Source organism: Carcharhinus amblyrhynchos, chromosome 17 (assembly GCF_965287045.1).
Source record: "Carcharhinus amblyrhynchos chromosome 17, sCarAmb.v2.hapA, whole genome shotgun sequence".
Lineage (NCBI taxonomy): Eukaryota > Metazoa > Chordata > Chondrichthyes > Carcharhiniformes > Carcharhinidae > Carcharhinus > Carcharhinus amblyrhynchos.
In genome coordinates, this window is record NC_137340.1 from 33,603,994 (window position 1) to 33,628,029 (window position 24,036).

General features: G+C 40.8%; 1 protein-coding gene across 3 annotated transcripts in view; it reads left to right on the top strand.

Annotated features, from left to right (window-relative positions):
* The window catches only part of acsl5 (acyl-CoA synthetase long chain family member 5), a 58,489-nt gene that overhangs the window by 24,798 nt on the left and 9,655 nt on the right, over positions 1-24,036 (top strand). For all 3 annotated transcript variants that reach the window (XM_080205761.1, XM_080205762.1, XM_080205763.1), the window contains exons 7-15: positions 6,149-6,327; positions 10,750-10,782; positions 12,093-12,144; positions 14,212-14,285; positions 17,207-17,284; positions 17,630-17,764; positions 18,854-18,988; positions 22,354-22,449; positions 22,727-22,799. In XM_080205761.1, the coding sequence (XP_080061887.1) occupies positions 6,149-6,327; positions 10,750-10,782; positions 12,093-12,144; positions 14,212-14,285; positions 17,207-17,284; positions 17,630-17,764; positions 18,854-18,988; positions 22,354-22,449; positions 22,727-22,799 (855 nt within the window). The remainder of the gene's footprint in view (positions 1-6,148; positions 6,328-10,749; positions 10,783-12,092; positions 12,145-14,211; positions 14,286-17,206; positions 17,285-17,629; positions 17,765-18,853; positions 18,989-22,353; positions 22,450-22,726; positions 22,800-24,036) is intronic.

Here is a 24,036-nt window from a genome sequence, read left to right on the forward strand (position 1 = left end):
ATGACAGAAGCCAGAGGGTTGTTGTAGAGGGTTGTTTTTCAAACTGGAGACATGTGACCAGCAGTGTGCCTCAGGGATTGATGCTGAGTCCAATGTTATTTGTCATTTATATTAATGATTTGGATGAGAATATAGGAGGCATGGTTAGTTAGTTTGCGGATGACACCAAGATTGGTGGCATAGCGGACAGTGAAGAAGGTTGTCTTGGATTGCAAAGGGATCTTGATCAATTGGGCCAGTGAGCTGACAAATGGCTGATGGAGTTTAATTTAGATAAATGTGGGGTGATGTATTTTGGTAGATAGTACCCTATTTTTCTTGGAGTAACTGTAATCTCTTTACATATTTCCCGCTGACTATTTGGGGGCCTATAGTACGACCCTACCAAAGTGATTTCCCCTGTTCTTATTTCTCAGTTCTACCCGAAAAGACTCAGTGGCCGAAGCATCGGATATACACCTAATGGTAGGGGAGGGTTATAGAACAAAGAGATCTAGGGGTACAGGTTCATAGCTCCTTGAAAGTGGAGTCACAAGTAGACAGAGTGGTGAAGGCATTCAGCATGCTTGGTTTCATTGGTCAAAACATTGAATACAGGAGTTGGGACACCTTGTTGAAGTTGCACAAGACATTGGTAAGGCCACATTTGGAACATTGTGTACAGTTCTGGACACCCAGAAAAGATATTACTAAACTAGAAAGAGTTCAGAAGAGATTTACTAGGATGCTACCAGGACCTGATGGTTTGAGATATAAGGAGAGGCTGGATAGACTGGGACTTTTTTCTCTGGAGCTTAGAAGGCTGAGGGGTGATCTTATAGAGGTCTTTAAAATAATGAGGGGCATAAATCAGCTAGATAGTCAATATCTTTTCCCAAAGGTAAGGGAGTCTAAAGCTAGACCGCATAATTTTAAGATGGGAGGGGAGAGGTACAAACGTATCCAGAGGGGCAATTTTTTCACACAGAGGGTGGTGAGTGTCCGGAACAAGCTGCCAGAGATAGTAGTAGAGGTGGAAACAATTTTGTCTTTTAAAAAACATTTAGACAGTTACATGGGTAGGATGGGTATCGAGGGATATTGGCCAAATGCGAGCAATTAGGACTAGCTTACGGGTTTAAAACAAAAAGGATGGCATGGACTAGTTGGGTCGAAGGGCCTGTTTCCATGCTGTAAAACTCTATGATTCTAAGATTGACTATGATCTACCTGCATTGAAAGTGAGGATTTGTGTAAGTTATTGTTTTAGATCATTCTGTAGCTCACTACAAGAAGCAGTTGCAATGTATATGAATGATTTGGAAGAAAGAACTGAATGTATTATTTCCAAATTTGCAGATGATACAAAGTTGGGTGGGAGAGTGAGCTGTGCGGAGAATGATTCAATGTGATTTGGACAGGCTGAGTGAATGGGCATGTGCATGGCAGATGTAGTATAATGTGAATAAATGTGAGGTTATCCACTTCAGTAGTAATAATGGGAAGATAGATTATTACAGTAAATTGAGAGAGGTGGATATGCAACGAGATTTTGGAGTCCTCATGCATCAGTTGCTGAAAGTAAGTGCGTAGGTATAACAGGCAGTAAAGAAGGCAAATGGTATGTTGGCTTTCATAGCATGAGGATTTGAGTATAAGGATAGGGATGTTTTGCTGAATTGTATAGGGCATTGGTGAGGCGGCATCTGGAGTATTATGTGCAGTTTTGGTGTCCTTTTCTGATGAAGGATATTCTTTCTATAGAAGGAGTACAGCAAAGGTTTACCAGGCTAATTCTTGTGATGGCAGGTCTGTCATATGAGGAGAGACTAATTCAGTTAGGATTATATTCACTGGTGTTGAGAAGAATGAGAGGGGATGTCATAGAAACTTATAAAATTCTAACAGCGTTAGACAGGGTAGATTTAGAAAGAACGTTCCCAATAGTGGAAGAGTCCAGAACTAGGGATCATAGTTTGAAGATAAGGATAAACATTTTACAACTGAGGTGAGAAGAGATTTCTTCACCAGAGAGTGGTGGACATGTGGAATTCACCACTACAGGAAGTAGTTGAGACCAAAGCGTTGTGTGATTTCAAGAAGAAATTTGATATAGCTCTAGAGGCTAAAGGGATCAGGGGATATGGCGGGAAAGGAGGGATCAGGATACTGAATTCAATGGTCAAAATGAATGGCGGAGCAGGCTTGAAAGGCTGAATGGCCTAATCCCGCTTGTCATTTTTATGTTTCTATGCAGTCATCTGCTTCTTTGTTTCTCCATAGTAGTGTGTGAAATAATTGAATTGCACTAAAATAATCCTGGGCATTCAAATTGACAAGGTCTCTTACCCTGGATTTTTTTCTCCACGTATCATTGTCTGGGGAATAAAGGATATTTTTATATAAGTGTGTATGCAGGTAATGGCTTAAGGCACAGTTCTGGTGGCTGTGGTTAAATCAACTACATGTGAAAAAATTTTGGTTCAATTGCCTAAGAATTGATTTTCCCTGGGTCATTGTGAAGAACCTCATGGGTTAAGAGCGAGAAAAATTGATTTTGAATACTTGACAAAGGTAGGGCAACAGAAAAAGTACCTTTGTTTGCAAATTGAAGGAGGGAGAAAGTTGGTAGCTAATAGTTTTTAAAGTTTACTTATTCATCACAAGTAAGGCTTAAATTAACACTGCAATGAACTTACTGTGAATCCCCCCAAGTCACCATAATTCAGCACCTGTTTGAGTGCACTGAAGGAGAAGTTAGCATAGCCAAACCACCTAACCAGCAAGTCTTTTGGATTGTGGGAGGAAACTGAAGCACTCAGAGGAAGCCGATGCAGACACGGGGAGAATGTGCAAACTCTACACAGACAGTGACCCAAGTCAGGAATCAAACCCAGGCCCCTGGCGCTGTGAGGCAGTAGTGCTAACCATTGTTAATTGTTAAAAAATCTTTTCGTATCTCCGGTGTCTCATCCTTTTGCTCGTAGACTATTCCTTTAGTTTGCAATGTCAGGTACCGTTCTGCACCATGCTCACAGCAAGGAAACCACTTCTCCAGTAAGAATTGGTTGGAGGATGGAGCTGATTCTCCAACACATAGCAAGTGTGGCTACCAGTGGCGAGATCTAGATTCAGAGTCTCCCGTATAGGGTTAGGTTTTCACTACCAAAGAGGATAGCCTGAGATGGGAAATTACTTCAACTCACCAGAACTGCCGCTATTTAAAAAGTGCCCAGATATATCTGCTTTCCATTCTGCAGGAGTAAAGTAGAGTCAGGCTCGCCAACTTGAAGCATGGCATTGGTGGCCCTGGATGAGCGAGTGCTGTGGTGGGCTGGTTAATGGCTCAACCTTTGTTCTCTGGAACTTCATCCCAGTTGTTTAACAAGCTGTGAGGCTTTCTAGCCCTTACCCTTCCACCCAACCCACATCTCACAGCTCCCCATTTCCTCCATGCCAACTCATGCCCCCACTCACCTGAGCACTCACTCAGTTTCCACCATGGGAAAACCTTGGAATGATATGGAGATGAAGAAAAGAAATTTAATATAGCTGTCACTTATACATATATGATAGTGAAAAATGCTCCCGTTAATGAAATCCATTCAAGCTTTCAAATCTCCTCATTAGTTAATCTCTTAAAAATAAATAAACTTGTATTCAAATTCCACATCAAAGACATTAAAACCTTTAATAGGCTCTTGAAACTTGCAGTCAAACTGTGAACTCAACTCTTTGCTGATGTAATTATAGTTTTGAAACTCAGCCAAGCATTCATAATTTTCCTTGTGGGAAATATCAACAGTGTTCCATGAAAATCATATAATCCAATGCCAATTTTTCCTAACTTGCACCAGGTAGTCTATCAATCAAAGCAATTTAGCAGAGTGTTTCTTTCATACTTCTGCCTGTTTTCTTTTGATGATTAAAGAGTAGAGCATTTTTATGAGATCTTATCCATCCATCAAAATTACATCTACTCTATCCATTTCAAAAGGAGTTAAACCCCTTGCAACACCTTAAATGGGGTTTATTTGAACTTGGCAACAAGTTCAAATAGCCCTGCTCAGTTGAGTTACTCTCCTCTATGAATCACATCACACCCCTTTTGCCCGTATCAGCAAAAATTGGGAATAGGAGTTCTGCATCTAGGGTCTGATAACATTTTGTAAAGTCCACAGAATCCAGCCCATAGTGCCAGACAATGTACTGAAGGAAATGGCAGAGGTGATAGTAGATGCCTTAGTGATTATTTACCAAACTTCGCTGGATTCCGGGGAAATGCTGGAAGATTGGAAAACGGCTAGTGTTACGCTGCTGTTTAAAAAAGGTAGCAGGCAAAAGGCCGGGAATTATAGGCCAGTTAGTTTAACGTCTGTTGTTGGAAAAATGCTTGAATCCGTCATCAAAGAAGAAATAGCAAGGCACCTTGAGAAGAATTATTTGATAGAGCAGACGCAGCACGATTCGTTAAGGGGAAGTCATGTTTGACAAATTTATTGGAATTCTATGAGGATGTGACTAGTGCGGTAGACAGAGGGGAACCGGTGGATGTGGTGTTTCTCGATTTTCAAAAGGCGTTTGATAAGGTGCCGCACAAAAGGTTACTTCAGAAGGTTAGGGGGCATGGAGTTGGGGGTAAGGTGTTAGCGTGGATAGAGGATTGGTTGTCTAATAGGAGGCAGAGAGTTGGTATCAATGGGTGCTATTCTGATTAGCGGTTGGTGACTAGTGGAGTGCCGCAGGGATCGGTGCTGGGGCCTCAACTATTTACCATTTATATAGATGATCTGGAGGAGGGGGCTGAGTGTAGGGTGTCGAAATTTGCTGATGACATGAAGATAAGTGGAAAAGCAAATTGTGCGGAGGGTGTGGAAAGTCTGCAGAGGGATTTAGATAGGCTGAGCGAGTGGGCGAGGACCTGGCAGATGGAGTACAATATTAGCAAGTGTGAGGTTATCCACTTTGGCAGGAATAATAGTAGGAGGGATTTCTATTTAAAGGGCGAAAAGCTGCAGCATGCTACGGTGCAGAGGGACCTGGGGATCCTTATGCATGAGTTGCAAAAACCCAGTCTGCAGGTGCAGCAGGTGATCAAGAAGGCGAATGGGATGTTGGCCTTTATAGCGAGGGGATAGAATATAAAAGCAGGGAGGTCTTGCTGCAACTGTACAAGGCGCTGGTGAGGCTGCAGCTGGAGTACTGTGTGCAGTTTTGGTCACCGCACTTGCGCAAGGATATTTTGGCCTTGGAGGGAGTGCAGAGGAGGTTCACTAGGCTGATACCGGAGATGAGGGGGTTAGACTATGAAGAGAGGCTGAATAGACTGGGTCTGTACTCGTTGGAGTTTAGAAGGATGAGGGGGGATCTTATAGAGACGTATAAGATAATGAAGGGGATGGATAGGGTAGAGGTAGAGAGATTCTTCCCGCTCAGAAAGGACAGCAGGACTAGAGGGCACAGCCTCAAGATAAGGGGGGAGCAGTTTAGAACGGAGTTGAGGAGGAACTTTTTCACTCAAAGGGTGGTGAATCTCTAGAATTCTCTGCCCGTTGAAGTGGTGGAGGCTATCTCGCTAAGTATATTTAAGACACGGGTAGATAGGTTTTTGGTAGGCAAGGGAATTAAGGGTTATGGGGAGAAAGTGGGAAAGTGGAACTGAGCCACTTCAGATCAGCCATGATCTTATTGAATGGCGGGGCAGGCTCGAAGGGCTAGATGGCCTACTCCTGCTCCTATTTCTTATGTTCTTATGTTCTTATGTACTGCACTAAACTGAGAATAGGAATATGTTTGTGGTTTATTGGAAAATTATTTTTGTTATTTTGACAAAATGCTTCAAGGATTTAAATACATTCCATTTATGTAATTATTGGTAAGAAGATTACAATAGACTTGATTGTTCGTGAGAAGAGTTGATTAAATTTAAGGCTTTAATAACCATCAACTAACAAGTTGAAGGATGGAAGTAGTTGTGGAAATCTTTAACAACAACGTTTACTTAAAGGTTTATTATTATCACAATTTCCATTTAATGTGTGTGATTAAATCATGGTTTGAAATTTGAATTACCCAATCCTACAAAACGTGAATTGTGTCATCCCATAATAGCATTGGTAAACTTTTTTTCTAAGAAAGTCATTTATTAACTCTAACATTCCTCATGTAGCTGAAATTTCCACTGTGATATGTGACAAGCCAAACAAAGTTAATGCTTTGCTGGAAAATTGTGAAAAGGACCTCACTCCAATCCTAAAGACTATTATCTTGATGGACCCATTTGATGATGCTTTAAAAGAACGTGCAACAAAATGTGGAGTTGAAATTCTCTCACTGAAAGAAGTTGAGGTAAGGTGGCAGGACTGAATAGCTGCTTATCCTGCATGAAACTATGCTTTAACGGAATAGATGGAGCAGACATTGATCATTCACAGTTAGGGACCTGGTTGAGAGTTAGTGTTTTGTTAATCAAACCATAAGTAAAAGTTAGACGCCAATAAAGCTAATAAAATATTCAAAAGCCTGATATTGCACTTGAAAAAGTTCAAGGTTATTCTTCTTTACCCTGATGCATACTGTTCCACTGTTGTAATTGGATGAACAGAATCCACATGATGGGAAAGTTTCTATAAAAGTGAAACATATCACTGGTGGCACAGTGGTAAGCCCTGCTCCCTCATAGCGCCAGGGACTCGGGTTCAATTCCCAACTTGGATCACTGCCTGTGTGGAGTTTACAAGTTCTCCCTGCGTCTGTGTGAGCTTCCACCAGGTTCTTCAGTTTCCTCCCACAGTCTGGAAGACGTGCTGATTTGGTGCATTGACCTGAACAGGCGCTGGAGTATGGTGACCAGGGGAATTTTGCAGTAGCTTCATTGCAGTGTTAATGTAAGCCATACCTGTGACTAATAAATAAACATTACTTTAATTGTAGAAACAAATTCAAGATTTAAGCTGACAAACAATTTGAAGATTTCTGTCCCTGTTTAATTTTGATACTTGAAGTGCAATGGAGTTAAATCACATTCTAACCTGCAAAGAGGCTCTTCTTAGTCAGGCTATGAAGTTAATGGATTTATCTGATGTAGAATCATGCTGAGCTGACCTGTTGCTTTTGGGCTTTTCCTAATACAGTTTTAAATGTGTTACATTGCTGGAGGAAGCTACAGTTAAAATCTATAGCTTCCATTTATAAGCAATTAATCATAACTAATGCACAAAAAGTTTTAAATTCTAATGTTGCACTAAGTGTAACAGATGCATTCTTGGTCAAAATAAAAGTTACAAATGACATCTGAATGTGCTGAGTATAACTATCCTCTTCATTTGAGGTGTGAGAGATTTCTGTGCTCTGATTTGCCCTCCTTTTTGACAGTTTCTCTTTTCCCTCTTCCTGACATTGCACTGTATGCTGAGTCACTGTTCTGCAAACAAAGATAATTGCTCCAGTTTCCTCCCACACCCCAAAAACGTGCTCTTAGGCTGATTGGTGCTAAAAAATTGTCCCTAAATTAGTTATCCCTCAATCTGGTTATGGTTCCGTTATTGTGGAGTCGAATAGGCGTAGACAAAGGTCATAGGTAGAAGAGGGCACTCACAATGTTAAAATGGTGGCGCGGGCTCGTTGGGCCGAAGGGCCTGTTTCCCGTGCTGTGTTGTTCTTTGTTCTTTGAATTGTAGAAATTAGATGCAGAAGGGAGCCACATTGACCATCATACAGATACCAGTGATCTTGCTTTTGTGCACTACCTCCGAGCTTCTGATTGCTTTAAACCTGCCAACATCTACAAGTCTTCCGCTATCACTCTGTCTCACTCTGGCCTATCTAGTCCCAAGCCTCAGAACAACTGTCCTTTTTCTTTTCTGGATTCTGATATAGTATCATTTTTGATACAGTGCTTTGATCCACACAACATTCTAGAGAAGAGGTAACTTTAGTATTATGTACTGCATTGTAGTACTTGACAATGCGAGTTATCGCCAACCGATTGACCATTTAACGACGGGTATAATTATATCCATATCTATCATTTTCAATTGATGGGTGCACAATGTATATATTGCCTATGATATGTTGGAACTACCCAGGTTTGATGGAGCTTCACTGCATTGTGGTCCATTTGATCCAACAGTACAAGAATAAAAGCTCACACTGCCTTTGTTGATTTCTGTTGGGGTTCAATATCATGCAACAATTTTTGCTTATTGAGAAATTGGAAAAATCTTGCTCCTATCCTGTTACTCTGGGTCAGTGATTTCCTTCACAGAAGAACCATTGGATGTTATTCTCCACAATTTACTCAGCCCATGTTAATGAATACTGGATCTCTTCAGAGCTGTGTACTTTCACCCTTGCTTTTCATCCTCTGCATGAATGATTGCTGATCAGAACACAACAATGTAACAGTCCTGCTGATGATACGGTACTTGTGGATCTCATACGGAATAGTGAAGTAAAATTTGGTGGAGAAGTACACAGAATGATGTCACAGCAATTTTTTTAAACTGAACAAAAACAAAACAAGAGAACTAGCTGTAAACTTTTGGGGAAAGCCAATTAATGATCTTGTTCCTGTGAAGATTCATGATATGGACATTGTTACCCAGATGCTTGTAATTACTAACCATTTCAAATCAACTACTTCAAAGTGGATGATAAGTTGGATTTGAGGAGTGGCATACAGGAGTGGTAGTCAAGGCACATAATGATTATACTCTCTCAATAAAATCAAAATCCTTTCAAAGACCCCACAGTCCTGAAACTCTTCAATGTGGCTGCAGTTAAGAGTGCTGTTCTTTTTAGGTGCCTCTCCTGGTACTGTTGTCTTGGAACAATAGTCTTTATAAGGGTACAGAGATTATTCAACCAGGTAGGATGGGTTTTTCATGAGCAGGTCTTTCTGCTCTGGAAGAATTTTGATGCAATTAAAGAGTGCAATGAACAACAAGAGTCACGCCTCTGTCTCTATATTATTTTTGGATGTGTTCAGGGAAAAGGCTATTATCCCTCGGATGCAGTTTCTTGAAACATGTTCGTGCCCTTCTCTGTGAGAACTTTTCATAAAATGTATGGCATAGGGACAGGCCCTTTGGCCCAAACTGGTAAACCTCCGCAGACATGGAGAGAATGTGCTGACTCCACACAGACAGTCACCCATGCCAGGAATCAAACCCAGGTCCCTGGCACTGTGAGGCAGCAGTGCTAACCATTGTGCCAGAATGTCGTGAAGAACGTACTGTCTCTGCAGATAGTGACCTAATCTGGGAATTGAACCCGGGTCCCTGACACTGTGAGGCAGCAGTACTAACCACTGTGCCACAGTGCCACCCTAACATGAGTTTGAGGAATAAGTGAGGACTTGCTGACCATTTCAATGGTTTGGAATAGTTTAATATATTTAAATCAAAGCTGGATATCTGTGATAGGGTAATTTTCCTTTATCATTATTCATTTATATGTCATTTTAAAATAAATGAGCAAGGTATGCAAAATAAATATCTGTATGGGCAATAGAATTGAATTGAATTATCCCAGAATAGATTGTAAGTTTAAGTTTATTTATTATTGTCACAAATAGGCTTACATTAACACTGTAATGAAGTTACTGTGAAAATCCCCGAATTGCCGAGTTTAGCATGGCCAATGCAGCTAACCAGCACATCTTTCGGACTATGGAAGGAAACTGGAGCACTTGGAGGAAACCCATGCAAACACTGGGAGAATGTACAGATTCTGCACAGGCAGTGACCCAAGCCAGGAATCAAACCCGGGTCCTTGGAGCTGTCATGCAGCAGTGCTAACCACTGTATCACTGTGCCGTCCAATCACCGCCATGCCACAAATATTGCTGTTTGAAATTGATTTTTCATTAAATATAACCTGGTTGGTTATAAAACTCCATAGAATGTGCATGCTATATTCCAGCATCCTCTGTGTTGGTACTTACAAAGAACAAACAACAAAGAACAACCCAGCACGGGAAACAGGCCCCTCGGCCCAACGAGCCCGCGCCGCCGCATCCTCCTACACCTACCCTGCCCTGCGTGTATGCGAGTGGACCCCCTAACTTAGCCAGATTCAGGGGAGAATAGTGTCAATTTGGTATACCAATCAGCCTAAGCTTGACCGTTGGCTTAATGCATTTCTAATGGTTTTAAGTTTTGGAAGAAACTGAAGAACCCACTGTAGAGTTAACTTAGCCATGGCAACAGAGGTCCTACTGGAAGATATTGCCAACAATGGTTGTTACCTGTTTTGTATTATAATTGCACTTATCACTTGTTGCCAACATAAGTTTCAGCAGTAAATGGAAGTTTGACTACTAAATGGATAAATGTTGTCTTTATTCAAAATTACTACTATGAATCTAGTCCATAGTGTGCACCATACTGTCCATAATACCATCTATCCTCCTTTTTAGTTTGGCTCTTAAGCAAACACTTCACAATTATTCACATTGCACCCTTGTTTCAGGAACATAGGAATTAAGAGCAGAAGTAGGCAATCCATTCCTTCGAGCCTGCTCCGCTATTTGATCAGATCATGGCTGATCTCTCCCTGATCTCAAATCCAACTGCCCATCCTTTGCCCGTATATATCCTTTTCTCCCTTTTGTTTATTATTTATCTCCATTTATTTATTTTTTACATTTTTCTCCTTCTTGAAACCATTGAATGATTTTATTTATAAGTGTGTACTTCAGTGTTGTGACTTGTAGTACAATACCACAGGCGCTCCATCGATATTAAATACAAATGTAATTTTTTCCAGGATCTTGGAAGAGAGAACCTAAGAAAACCAGTTGTAAGTATGTTGACTAAATTTAATGGGAAATGACAGTGGGGCTATTGAATCCTAAACCCTATCCCCTTTGTCTATTTCTCTGCCTCTTCGTTTACTGGAAGATTTACCCTTGCATCAAAAGATTGATGATTATTATTATTATTGTAGCCTGATTTGCAAATGTAAGATAAACCAGCTCAGCCTGTACTAACATGTCAACACCCAAACTCTGTCTAGGGAGTGCAGAGTTACATAGAAATTGCAATCCAGAAATGACTTGTTTAGCCTAACAAGCTTGGTGTTCATTTTTATGGGCAGAAGTTACATTCCACATTTTCTATCCTTCACTCTGTCTAATCTATTCTGAAAAGTTGGCTGTGTGTAGAATTGTTTCTTCTGCTTCATCCTAAAGCTCTTGCATTTCATTTTATTTGGTTCCTTTTTTATTCTGTGCAACCAAAAACAATCTACTCTGTCCCATCCCTTCACTATCTATCAAATCACCCTTTCAATCTTCTCTTTTCTCATTAAAAAATATCCCCAATTCTTCAATTGTTGTATCACCTCCTATAATGTGGTATTATGGTGATTCTGCTATATCCTGTCTATTGCCTCAAACTTCTTATGGAGTCTCAAAAGATAGTATTACATCTGTGGACTTCCTAATGTTTCATAGAGACTCATCATTGCCCTTCTACTTTGACATTCTGTGCCTCTAGACTGAAAGCCAGGATTCAGATTACATGTTTTTAAAGAGTATCATCCACTCTGATAATGATTTAATGCTTTTCTTTCCAAACCAACATCACCCGGCTTTCTGTCACACGTGATTATCTACAAATTCACATTTACTAAGATTAAGCTCAACCTGCCATTTTTGTGCTTTCCTAAATATATTGTCAGTATTTCCTTGGAGCTTCTGTTGCATTCCTGAATTGTTTCCCTACACCTGCAGCTGTTTCCCTATTCCTACCCAAATATCCCAATCACTTGATGCTCACATTGAACAGAAGTCTAAACTGCTACCCATTGGTGAGTGTCTGGAACAAGATGCCAAAGGTAGTAGTAGAGGCAGGTACAATTTTGTCTTTTAAAAAGCGGTTAGATAGTTGCATGGATAAGATGGGTGAAGCGGGATATGGGCCAAACGTGGGCAATTGGGACTAGCTTAGGGCTTAAAAAAAAGAGTGGCATGGACAAGTTAGGCCTAAGGATCTATTTCCACACTATAAACCTCTATGACACTATGACTCTATTTATACAGAATATAGCTAGTAAGTCGTATATTTATATTTAATAAATATTTTAAAATGAGACTTATTGTTTTATAGCCACCAAATCCTGAAGACCTCAGTATTGTATGCTTTACAAGTGGAACAACAGGTATTTCAAGTCTTGTTCTGGTTTGACACTTTTCTCCTCAAGTGACTTCCATGCTAAAACATCATGTGGGCCGGAACTCTATCACCTCGCCTGCCATGAAATCGGAGCGGGTGAGGGTGTGACAGCAGAAATCTCAGTTGACCTCGGGTTGGCATTTCCGGTCTCGCCCAAGTGAGGCTGTAAAATCCCGCCCCATGTGGTATCTGTAATTTAGGGTTTACAATAAATAATTAATCATTCGTTGTGCAGGGAATAGAGATAATTAACTCACACACAGGTATGACTCTTGCATTCCAAAGACTTTGGTTTGAATCCAGCCGCGACACTTCAAATCCATAAACAGCCATTTTTGTTTGAAGGTCAGAGCCTAGAAACCCAATAGCAATGGGCTTTTGATTCTTTGTTTTGGAAAGGTATTCTATATGAAGGTTGGAAGAAGAATAAGAAAGAAGGGAAAAAAAATAATTGGTGCAATTGGAATTAAGATCGGGCTTCATGCAGCTCATTAGAAAAGAAAACTAGCCAATTTTTATGGCTTGTCCCAGAACAGTGGTGTTAATCGTGCATATCAACCTGACTTTGTATGTTGCAGGAATCCACTCTGATCTTTGATCTGTACGGCTTAGTGCTACACCAAGTAATGTTTTATTCACTGAGCCATCAGGGATGTGTGCTCTTTCATCTCTCCAAAAAGAGTTCAACTCATTACATAAAAGCATATCTGACTGATGTATCTAATTACATTCTTTGCACTGGATTGCCAACTGCAGTATTCCCAGCACTGATAGTTGTCAAAAAAGGTTACCCCCTTTAGGAGGATTCTTTCATTCCTTAAAACTTCAACCTGGGCTGTCAAGTGTTGCTTCACCATTAGTTGGTGCAATGCTCATATATTGTCTGCAAGGCAATTTCAAACTGTCTGCAAGACAATTTCCTAAATTTGTTTCAAATAAAGCAGAAATCAGAGGGTGGCACAGTGGTTAGCACTGTTGCCTCACAGTGCCAGGGGCTTGGGTTCAATTCCTGGCTTGGGTCACAGTTTGTGGAGTTTGCATGTTCTCCCCGTGTCTGCATGGGTTTCCTCTGGGTGCTCCAGTTTCCTCCCACAGTCCGAAAGACATTCTGATTAGGTCTATTGGCCATGCTAAATTCCCCCTCAGTGAACCCGAACAGGCACCAGAGTGTGGCAACTCAAGAGATTTTCACAGTAACTTCATTACAGTGTTATTGTAAGCCTACTTGTGACACTTAAAAGATAAATAAACTTTTGTAAAAGGGTGTGCAGGCTGAACAAGGATTAATATGGGACTGGAGGACAGTACTGCCCAGACTATGATGTAGAGAATCACATGATAGTAGACTGCGTTGCAGAGTCTGGAAGGAACCAACATGGAGCCACAGCATTCATATAGGGCAGCTCTGCATATAGTTATGGGTTACCAATAAATGGGTTTTATGTTCAACCATACAAGCCTTCAGACTTCACAGTGTAATATGACAACATTATAACACTGCCTATTTCCAGAAATTTCAGTTTGACGATTAAACCTGACTGAGAAATTGGAATCTATTTAATCAGAGTGATTCAAACTCAACACAGAGCTACTCAACAGGCTGAATGACCACAATTCCTTGATTAAAGTTCTCATTTGTTTTAGTTTTATACAGAAGCTATCTGATAATTAATACATTTCAGTGAACAACATCTACACTAATCCAGATTATATTTAAAATGAGCATTTTTGTATCTTCCTCGAAGCTTCGCACACAAATCCTCCGCAGTTCTATAATGGATACCTGAATTTGCCCCCGCAGGTGATTCTAATTGAGACAAAAATCAAATATAAGCCTTTGTGGAGCTTAACATGACTATCAATCTCCATTTTGCTCTTCGTTTATTTTAAATCTTAAATTGTTTTCCAATGTCCTGTGGAAGTACGACTGACAATCCATCAATGATGCTGAGTCATACTGGCTGGCGCGGAGGGGCCAGCCAGTATGATTTTATGATTTGGAATTAGGAAACCTTGGATAGTGAATAACTGAAATTTTTGTTTTGTGAATTAGGTAATCCTAAAGGAGCTATGTTGACCCATGGGAATGTTGTAGCCAATTCAGCAGCTTTCTTCAAAATAATTGAGGTTTGTATATTAAAATAGGGTACATAATGTGGAGATGCCAGTGTTGGACTGGGGTCCAACAGTAAGGAGTCTAACAACACCAGGTTAAAGTCCAACAGGTTTATTTGGAATCACGAGCTTTGTGAACCTACCCCCACTCACCTGTTGAAGGAGCAGCGCTCCGAAAGCTTGTGATTCCAAATAAACCTGTTGGATTTTAACTTGGTGTTGTGAGACTTCTTAAAATGGGATAAATCTGGGACCCCTGTAAAAGCTGAGATCCTTCAGTAACAGAAGTGGCTTTTGCAGTATAGATTTCTCTTGGTAGCGCATGATCATGTTTAAGTAAAATATGTGGTTTTTGCTTCATGTTATTCTCTGCTTGTCTCCCACTGATTCTTCGCATTTATATCTGCCTTTTGTTCTTTCCACTGTTCTGAGGTATCCAGCTCCATCCCCTTCCCTTTGCTTTTAAAACAAATGCTGGAAATACTGAGCAGGTGAGACAGACTTAACATTTCAAGTCGATAACCTTTCCCTTCAAAGATGAATAGTTGGCTGTCCACGCACTTTCAGAATAGGAAGTGTGGAGAACATAGACTGAGCGCACCATGGAAAACAAAAAGAAAACGAGTGCTGGAGAGTATGCAGTGAGGTCATGGATCCCCTATGAGCAGCAACATGGAAGATATTGTGGGGTTGATTTTTTTCGTAACTGGCAGACCTCATTTATGTTCAAACAGTCCCCATCAGGTCTTCAGGCAGCTCTGAAAGATGACTGGGAAAAATCAAAATGAGATGGATAGCTGATGATCCAAGTAACTTTTAAGTTTTTTTTGAAGGCTGTATGCAATAATGGAGAAATTGACATTGTAATTCAGAGGATCCAGCTTTTTTCCCTGTTTAATTTAACATTTTTTTAATATATAGAATCATGGAATCCCTATAGTGCAGTAGGAGGCCATTTGGCCCATCAAACCTGCACTGACACCAATCCCACCCAGGCCCTATCCCTATAACCCCACATATTTACCCTACTAGTTCCCACATTTTTGAGTTAAGTTTATTTATTAGTGTCACAAGAAGGCTTACATCAACACTGCAATGAAGTTACTGTGAAAATCCCCTAGTTGCCACACTCCGGCACCTGTTTGGATACATGGAGGGAGAATTTAGCATGGCCAATGCATTTAACCAGCACAACTTTGGAGTGAGGGAGGAAACCCGAGCACCTGGAGGAAAGCCACACAGACACGGGGAGAATGTGCCAACTTCACATGGACAGTCACCTGAGGCTGGAACTGAATTTGGCTGCCTGGCACTGTGAGGCAGCAGTGCTAACCAAATGTTTGGAAAGATGGCAAAATCTTGGTTCCAATTTCACATTCACTAAAAAGGCCTATTGGATATTAAAAACAGAAAATAGCAGAAATACTCAACAGGTCAGGTAGCATTGTGCATAAAAGAACAGTTATGTTGATGACTTTCCATCAGAACTGGAAGAAATTAGCGATGTTAAAGTTTTAAGCAATTATAGAAGTGGAAGACAATGTTCTCTCTGAGCCACATGGCTGCATAACAACCCAAAAGTACTTTTGCTGCTCATGCGCAATCAACCAGAGGATCCAGATTTAAGGGTGGCAGAGTGGTTAACACTGCTGCCTCACAGCACCAGGGATCCGGGTTCGATTCTGGCCTCGGGTCACTGTCTGTGTGGAGTCTGCACATTCTTCCCGAGTCTGCATGGGCTTCCTCCGGGTGCTCCGGTTTCCTCCCACGATCCAAAGATGTGCAGGTTAGGCTGATTGCCCATGCTAAATTGACCCTTAGTGTCAGGGGGACTAGCAGGTTAAGTAGGTGGTGTTAAGGGGATAGGGCCTGGATGGGATTATGGTCAGCGCAGACCTAAAGGGTCAAATGGCCTCCTCCTGAACTATAGGGATTTTATGAACCTGTTATATCATGTGCATGGTCATGCAAAAAATTTAAAGAGGCTGCATATTCCAAGAAGAAAATTAGATGGTTTATGGGGGTGGGGATGTACATTGAGCTTTATTGGAACAGTGTGGAGAGGTGCGAGTGGGATGGAGAATTAAAACTGCAGGTGACCAGAAGCTTTTTTTCATTTGCTGGCTGAAATGGAGGTGTTCTGCAAAGCAGTCACCAAATCTCCATTTGGTCTTGCTAAGGTAGAGGAGACTGCACTGTGGGCATTATAAGTAGCGCAAGTGGCTTGTCAGGACGAAGGCCAATAATAAGGGAACACATGAAAAGGCATCTTCTGTATTTACATAGGAAGTTGCTCTGGGAAGAGGCAGGGTTTTGGGATGATTTGGAAGCAGCGCAGGATGATGTGGAAGGAATGTGGACTTTGGAGTGGTGGGTGGGTGTCGGTTTGGGAAAAGAATTGGATGTAGCAGGGAATAAACTGAACAAGGGAGGAAAAACTAGTTAAGATGAGAAGAAATGAATTCTGTGAAGCAGGAACAAGTTGAAACAATGGGTTTCTCAGAGGGATTCTAGAGGCATTTGTAGATCTTTGGAAAAGAGGTAGAAGAGAAGAAATTAGTTTGGAGATCACCAACAGAGATGAGGTAAATGATCACCTTAGAAATTATGGTTTGATAATTGATGGAATCATCGCCTGGGAATAATAGGATTTTTCTTGCTTGCACAATCTCTCTCTCATTATGGCACTGGAGGCCATTTGGCCCATTGATTCTATGCTGGACTTGTCTGAAATTGAACTCATTTCTTTCCAATGCTGCAGGTTGGTTTAGGTCTGAAATTGAGTTCGCATGAACTCCAGTACTGAGACTTGTAGATCATGTTGCACTATGTTTGAAAGATAGAATTTAAAAATTACTTGTTAACATGTCTTGAACTGTGGTGAATTATTGTCTTACAATAATCTAATCGCCCTCTGTCTCTTGTCTGAACAGTCCACGTTCATCCCCAACACTGATGATATTTCTATCTCCTATCTTCCCCTGGCACATATGTTTGAAAGAGTGGTGCAGGTAACTGTATTCATTTTATTGCGACTTATTTCAGCACGTATAAAGCAGCAGGTTTGGGGTCTAATTTTGGACAAGATTAAAACTATAGTCTTCAAGTATAGTTTGGCCTCTGAGTTTTACAAAATGAAAGTCTCTGCGTTTGGGTATTTATTGTTTTTGGAATCCAAACAGTTAACTTGAGACTCTCAACTGGTTTCAAGTTGATAATTAAGTAATTGAATTGTTCTGTGGATTTCACTTACCAATATCCTTTATTGTCAATAGTTAATAGTAGGGGATGCTGATACATCACAGGATCATGTTGAAAATGACTTATTCAATGGATACACATTTGTTCTGCTTCAGACAGCACTATACTGTAGTGGCTCCAGAGTGGGGTTCTTCCAAGGCAATATTCAGTTGTTGATGGATGATATGAAGACACTCCAGCCCACCCTCTTTCCAGTTGTGCCTAGGCTACTGAACCGAATCTATGATAAGGTTTGTTATTTCTGTTGGAAGTAATATTAAAGAAATGGAGTTAATTTGTTTTCAGTGCAGTTATTCCTCTCAATATGCTCTTGGTGACTTGCCATTATTGAACAAGTAATGGATGCCTGGATGCTTCTCATAGAAAAATGTCATAGAATCCCCACAGTGCAGAAGGAGGCAATACGGCCTATCGAGTCTGCACGATCACAATCCCAGCCAGGCCCTATTCCTATAACCGCACATATTTACCCTGCTAGTCCCCCTGACACTAGGGTCAATTTAGCATGGCCAGTCAACCTCATCCACTCATCTTTGGACTGTGGGAGGAAACCGGAGCACCCAGAGGAAACCCACGCAGACACAGGTGAGAATGTGCAAACTCCACACAGACAGTGACCTGAGGTCGGAATTGAATCCAGGTCCATGGCGCTGTGAGGCAGCAGTGCTAACCACTGTGCCACCATGCCGCCAACATATTTATATATTTTTCCCTCTCCCCTTCCCTGTTTGCTATTAAGCTGACTGAAATAAGGTGTCTGAGGGCTGACGACTTCCTCTTCTTGGAAAGATTGCATGATTTTAAATGCAATAAACCTGAAACGTAGTTCTTCAACTTGGCTGCAATACATTTCCTTACATTTGTGTAATGAGATTCACTGAGATATAAACAATGTTGATCTTTCATGCTCTTTAACCTTGATAAAAGATTTCCCGTCAGGAAAAAGATACAAAAATCTGAGGATTCATACCAACCGACTCAAGAACAGTTTTGTCCTTGATGGCATCAGTCTTTTGAATGGACCTACCTTATATAAAGTTAATCTTTCTCTATACCCTAGCTATGACTGCAACACTACATTTTGCACCCTCTCCTTTCCTTCTTCCCAATGTACTCAATGAATGGCATGTTTTGTCTGTATGGTGCAAGAAACAATACTTTTCACTGTATCCCAATACATGTGACAATAATAAACCAAACCAAATGTGAGTCCTTATTATCACTTCATTCAGAGACAAAGTGAATGCATTCAGTTGAGTAATTCTGAGATATTAAGTACAGATCTTGAGGTCTGACATCTTGCATTTAACTATTCATAGGTGCACAGTGGGGCACAAACTCCCTTCAAGAAATGGCTATTGAATCTTGCTGCCAGTAGTAAAGAAGCTGAAGTAGCCGAAGGAATTATTAGGAACGACAGTATCTGGGACAAGCTGATTTTCAACAAAATTCAGGTATTTTGTTATCTGTTTTGTAAAATGCCCTGACCAATGAGCTTTATTGTTTCCTTACAGCAAAGATCCTTTTGATCAGTGGTTCCTAGTTAGGTTCTTAGTTGTACTGATTGAGCGTCAAACATAAATATCTGTATTTTTTTAGATGTGTATGTTGTTTTTAATAAATATTTGTTAATTTGCAATTCTATGTGTTAAAACACTTGCTTTTAGCATCTAGGAATGCATTAGGGAAGTAACATTTTATTCTACAAATACTGTTCTCTAACTGAAAACCACAAACTGTGTTTGGGAAAGTATTTTCCACTTTTTTCCTATTAGTTACTTGATATATATAAAATTAGCACTTAGTAGCCTTTCCCTTGGAGCAATCTGGTAACTCAAGCACATTGTGCCTTTATCATTTCATAGGTCCATAAGTGAAAGATTGAGTTTCTCCATTATGAAATGTCTCCACAACATAATTAAGCAGAGAAAATCCAGCAGTCCGTCAGAATAAAATGCATCTGTTGCTAAGTTACATCTCATTGCTATTACATAAAACAATAAATAGTGGTTATTTGCTCCTAATGTATTTTAGAACTTGTCTACAAACCACTTGGTAGCAGCTAGAATTCAAACTGGTGCCATAATACGTGCAATATCATTAAGCAGTTCTTGATATAATGAAGTCTCAGGACAATTCCAATTTTTGAGCTTGTGGTGACTGAAGATTTGTTCAAGTGTGTGTGTGGCTGATGTTTCAGTGAAACATTCTGAGATACGTGACCATATTGGCTGGAAATAGAAGCTCATGGATTAGGAGAATGATTATCAACCCGATTAAAAATTGTGAGGACAAGGACAAAAACAAAAGGCGATCTTATAACAAAAATTCTAAGTCCCAAACAAGTGTGAATCGGGAGAGAATCACTTTCTTTTTTGGGTAAGCTCCCAGACCCAATCTTATGCCACTTAAAGAAATAAAAAAGGCAAAGTGTGATTCTTACCAAAGCAGAATCTATTCATGCAGGGCAGCTGGCTGCTGACTGCTCATGCACCAATGTCCAATGCACTGTTTACAAAAGAGTACAGGTAATGCACTGAGAGAGACCTCACCACCCCCAGTCTTCTGGACATCGCATCCCTATCTCACCACACACCCCCCAAATCATGGCACACCCCCCCCCTCAATTATAGCACCTCTCACCCCCCTGAAACCAACGCAAACCCAGTTTTTCACCTTTCCCGCGATCTTACCAGCTTGCCACACTGATCGATCAGTGGGATGAGCCAGTAAGATCACCCTCATTCATGCCCCCCAAGAGTTGTCATAAATTATTGCTTCACACTGAAGAAATGTAGACAGTGGTGTTTCCCAAGGATCACTGCTCGGACCACTTTGACATATATAAGTGACTTGGATATTTAATGCAGAATAAAATTTACCACCGATACTAATCTTGAAGCGTGGTGGACAGGATATTATTAATGGACTGCTACTGGACAAAGACTGGCAGAATTGGCAGACAAATGGTGGATAGAGTTTAATATTAAGAAGTGGGGTGTACATTTTGGATTAGGTGAATATTACTGGAAGTAGACATATTGCTGAAGCATTGGGTGCACTAATAGTTACCAATATCAATGTAACTAATAATTACACTAACCACTAACTCAAGATAATCAACTGAACTCATCAGGTAGATCATTTACACTATCTGGAAGTGACATCTATTCAAATATAGGGACCCATTCTCTGCAACAAGTCTTGTGCCTTTTTGGAATTGTCCACTCACCTGATGAAGGAGCAGCATTCTGAAAGCATGTGATATCATACACTTTAAGCTGGTGTTGTGAGACTTTTTGCTGTGTCCACCCCAGTCCAAAGCCAGCATCTCCACATGATTTTTGGAATGACCTAGGGGAAGGCTATCATTCCCCAGTTGTTTTTTTTGACAGCAATGCCTTGCCCAATCAACGTTGATTTGGCATTCTTGCTTTTGTCCTGAAGAGTGCAAGACAACAGGTATTTCTTTTCAACAATATTCAATCTGTACTAACAAACTACAGATGAGGAGAAGCAATACATACTCAATAGCATAGTTCTAAAGTGTATGCAGGGAGTTGGGGTTGGAGAATGGGGAGGCAGTTTCATGTGCATGGATCTTTGAAGATGGCAGGGCATACTAAGACAATAAATAGCCAAGTATATGAAATCTTGGACTTCATCAATGGAGCATAAGAGCAGAAAGGTTATTCTGAACTTTATATAAAGCTCTGGTCATGCTCAACTAGAATATTGCCTCTGCTTTTGGTCAAAGAGTGCAGAGGTGATTTAGTTACAAGGTTAGGTTGGAGGAGTTGAGATTGCTTCCTTTGGAACAAAGGAAATTGAGTGGTGATTTGAAAGAGGCATGTGGCAAGATTTTTATAAATTTTATATAAGGCACACAAAGAACCATCCCATTAGCAGATGGTTCAAGATCTAGGAGGTACAAAATTAAGATTTTAGACAAGAAATGCAGGGTTATGGAGTGAGTAGGGAGAGGTTGCTTCTAAGAGGAAGAACTTCTAAGTTCATAAAAAATGGGAGCAGGATTAGATTCCTTAAGCCTTTCCACCATTCAAGAAAATCTTTGCTGGGTAACATGTGTTGTTAGCACCGCTACCTCGGGTTCAATTCCAGCCTTGGGTGACTGTCTGTGTGGAGCTTGCACATTCTCCCCATGTTTGCATGGGTTTCCTCTGGGTGCTCTAGTTTCCCCCCACATCCAAAGATGTGTAGGTTAGGTGGATTAGTCATGTCCAATGAGATGTAAATTAGAGAGATTATGGGTTACAGGTGGGGTGAACCTGGGTAAGATGCTCTTTCGGTGCAAGCCCAATGGGCTGAACAGCCTCCTTCTGCACTGTAGGAATTCTATGGTCTGATTATGACCTTAACTCCACTTTCCTGCCTCCTTCGTAGCCCTTGACTTTTTTAATGCAGTGGGTGCCAATGACTTAGATCTTGCTGCCTACAAGGGTGATGGAAGCAGAGAGAATTAATGATTTAAAAAATATTGGTTGGTACTTGTGGGAAATAAATTTCCAGGGCTATGGCGATAGAGCGGAGTAGAGGGGAAAGAGCCAGCAGGGACACAATGGGCCAATGGTCATTGTCAGAGGCCAAAGGTTGTCATCCTGTGCCATAGTGAGTTTGGCTCTACTAAAGACACTAAATGCAAAGTTTTTAATCTATTAAACTTAACATAAGTACCATCACTAAGAATCATTGCCAATACGTTGTATGTCTTAAATTAACACTCAGCTAAAAAGTTAATTGTTTGTGATTCTTTAATAAGAATTTAAAGTGTTTTTTATTTTTATCACGTGTGCTGAAGGCTGCAATGGGAGGACGTGTCCGGCTGATGGTAACAGGGGCTGCTCCCATCTCTCCTTCTGTTCTGACATTCCTTCGAGCAGCACTGGGTTGTCAAGTAAGTTTAGATTCTAGACTGATTGTGCTTTCTTATTCTTACTTCCGATTATAATTCTGAATTGCAAGCTGTTTTAATAATTGTAGCTTTGCCTTTCTTTAAAAAAAAAGTGCAACTGTATTTCTGGAATCACTTGAAGTGAAAAGACATAAAAAATGATGAAGAGTTACTGTAATGAGTACATAAATCTGTGATGCTTTCTCAAATAGTGGTAAACTCATTTTACTTCAAAATATCAGGTAAGCTAGGACCAAGTTGTTTGTTTTTTCTTGTCTAGATTTTTGAAGCATATGGACAAACAGAGTGCACTGCTGGATGCACCATCTCAATGGTTGGGGATTCTACTGCAGGTAATCCAGTTTTCAGATCGTCCCTCTCCCACCCAGTCTCCCCACAAAGAACCTAATTATCAATTGAAATTTCACTTCATCTAAATGTAATAAGTTCTTGGAGGCAGAAGTCCCTTCACCAAAATCCCTTTATTTACAAGTCTGACAACAGCATACAGAGTGCTTTCAGCTAGCAGCCTACACTAGGAGTTCCAGAGGAACTGACACTGCTTTTTAGTACAAAGCAAGAGGCCCCCTGATTGGCCCATCAATATTACCCTTAATCAAGGAGCTCATATTCTAACAGGCCCACCTCAATTCCTGATTAAAGTCAATACACCAGATCAACGCTATCTGTCTTGTGGTGCTGATTTTAGAATTGGGGTATGAGTTAACAAACTCCTGAATAAGCTAAGTGTTTTGAACTTTACAATGTATTTTGTGGCTCTGTTAAGTTGATGGAAACTATCCCAATGAAACTGGTCCACTGAAAGCCAGAGTTGGAAAAGCTGTGAATGTAGATAAGAACGTGGGGCTGGAGGAGACTGTAAACGTAGGAGGAAAGGCTGTTGGGTTTTTGAGGAGCTGATGAAGGTGAGAGGACAATATCATGGAGATAGCACCTTAGAGTTGGCAGAAATAGTGACTACCGATCCTTTTGAAGATGGAGGCTAGTTGGGTGGAAAATGAGGACATATGGAAACCTATCATCCTTCTGGAAGGGAGGGGAAGGGATGAAGGCAGGAGTGTGGGAAATGGTTCGGACAGAGTTGAGTGTCTTGTCCACTAGACTGGGAAAGAATCTTTGACTGTGGAAAAATAAGAACATAAGAAATAGGAGCAGGAGTAGGCCATCTAGCCCTTCGAGCCTGCCCCACAATTCAATAAGATCATGGCTGATCTGAAGTGGATCAGTTCCACTTTCTTGCTTTCTCCCCATAACCCTTAATTCCCCTATCAGAAACCTATCTACCCGTGACTTAAATATATTCAGCGAGATAGCCTCCACCACTTCAACGGGCAGAGAATTCCAGAGTTTCACCATCCTTTGAGTGAAGAAGTTCCTCATCAACTCCGATCAAAACTGCAACCCCCCCCTTATCTTGAGGCTGTGCCCTCTAGTCCTGCTATCCTTTCTAAGCGGGAAAAATCTCTCTACCTCTACCCTATCTATCCCCTTCATTATCTTATATGTCTCTATAAGATCCCCCCTCAGCCTTCTAAACTCCAACGAGTATAGACCCAGTCTATTCAGTCT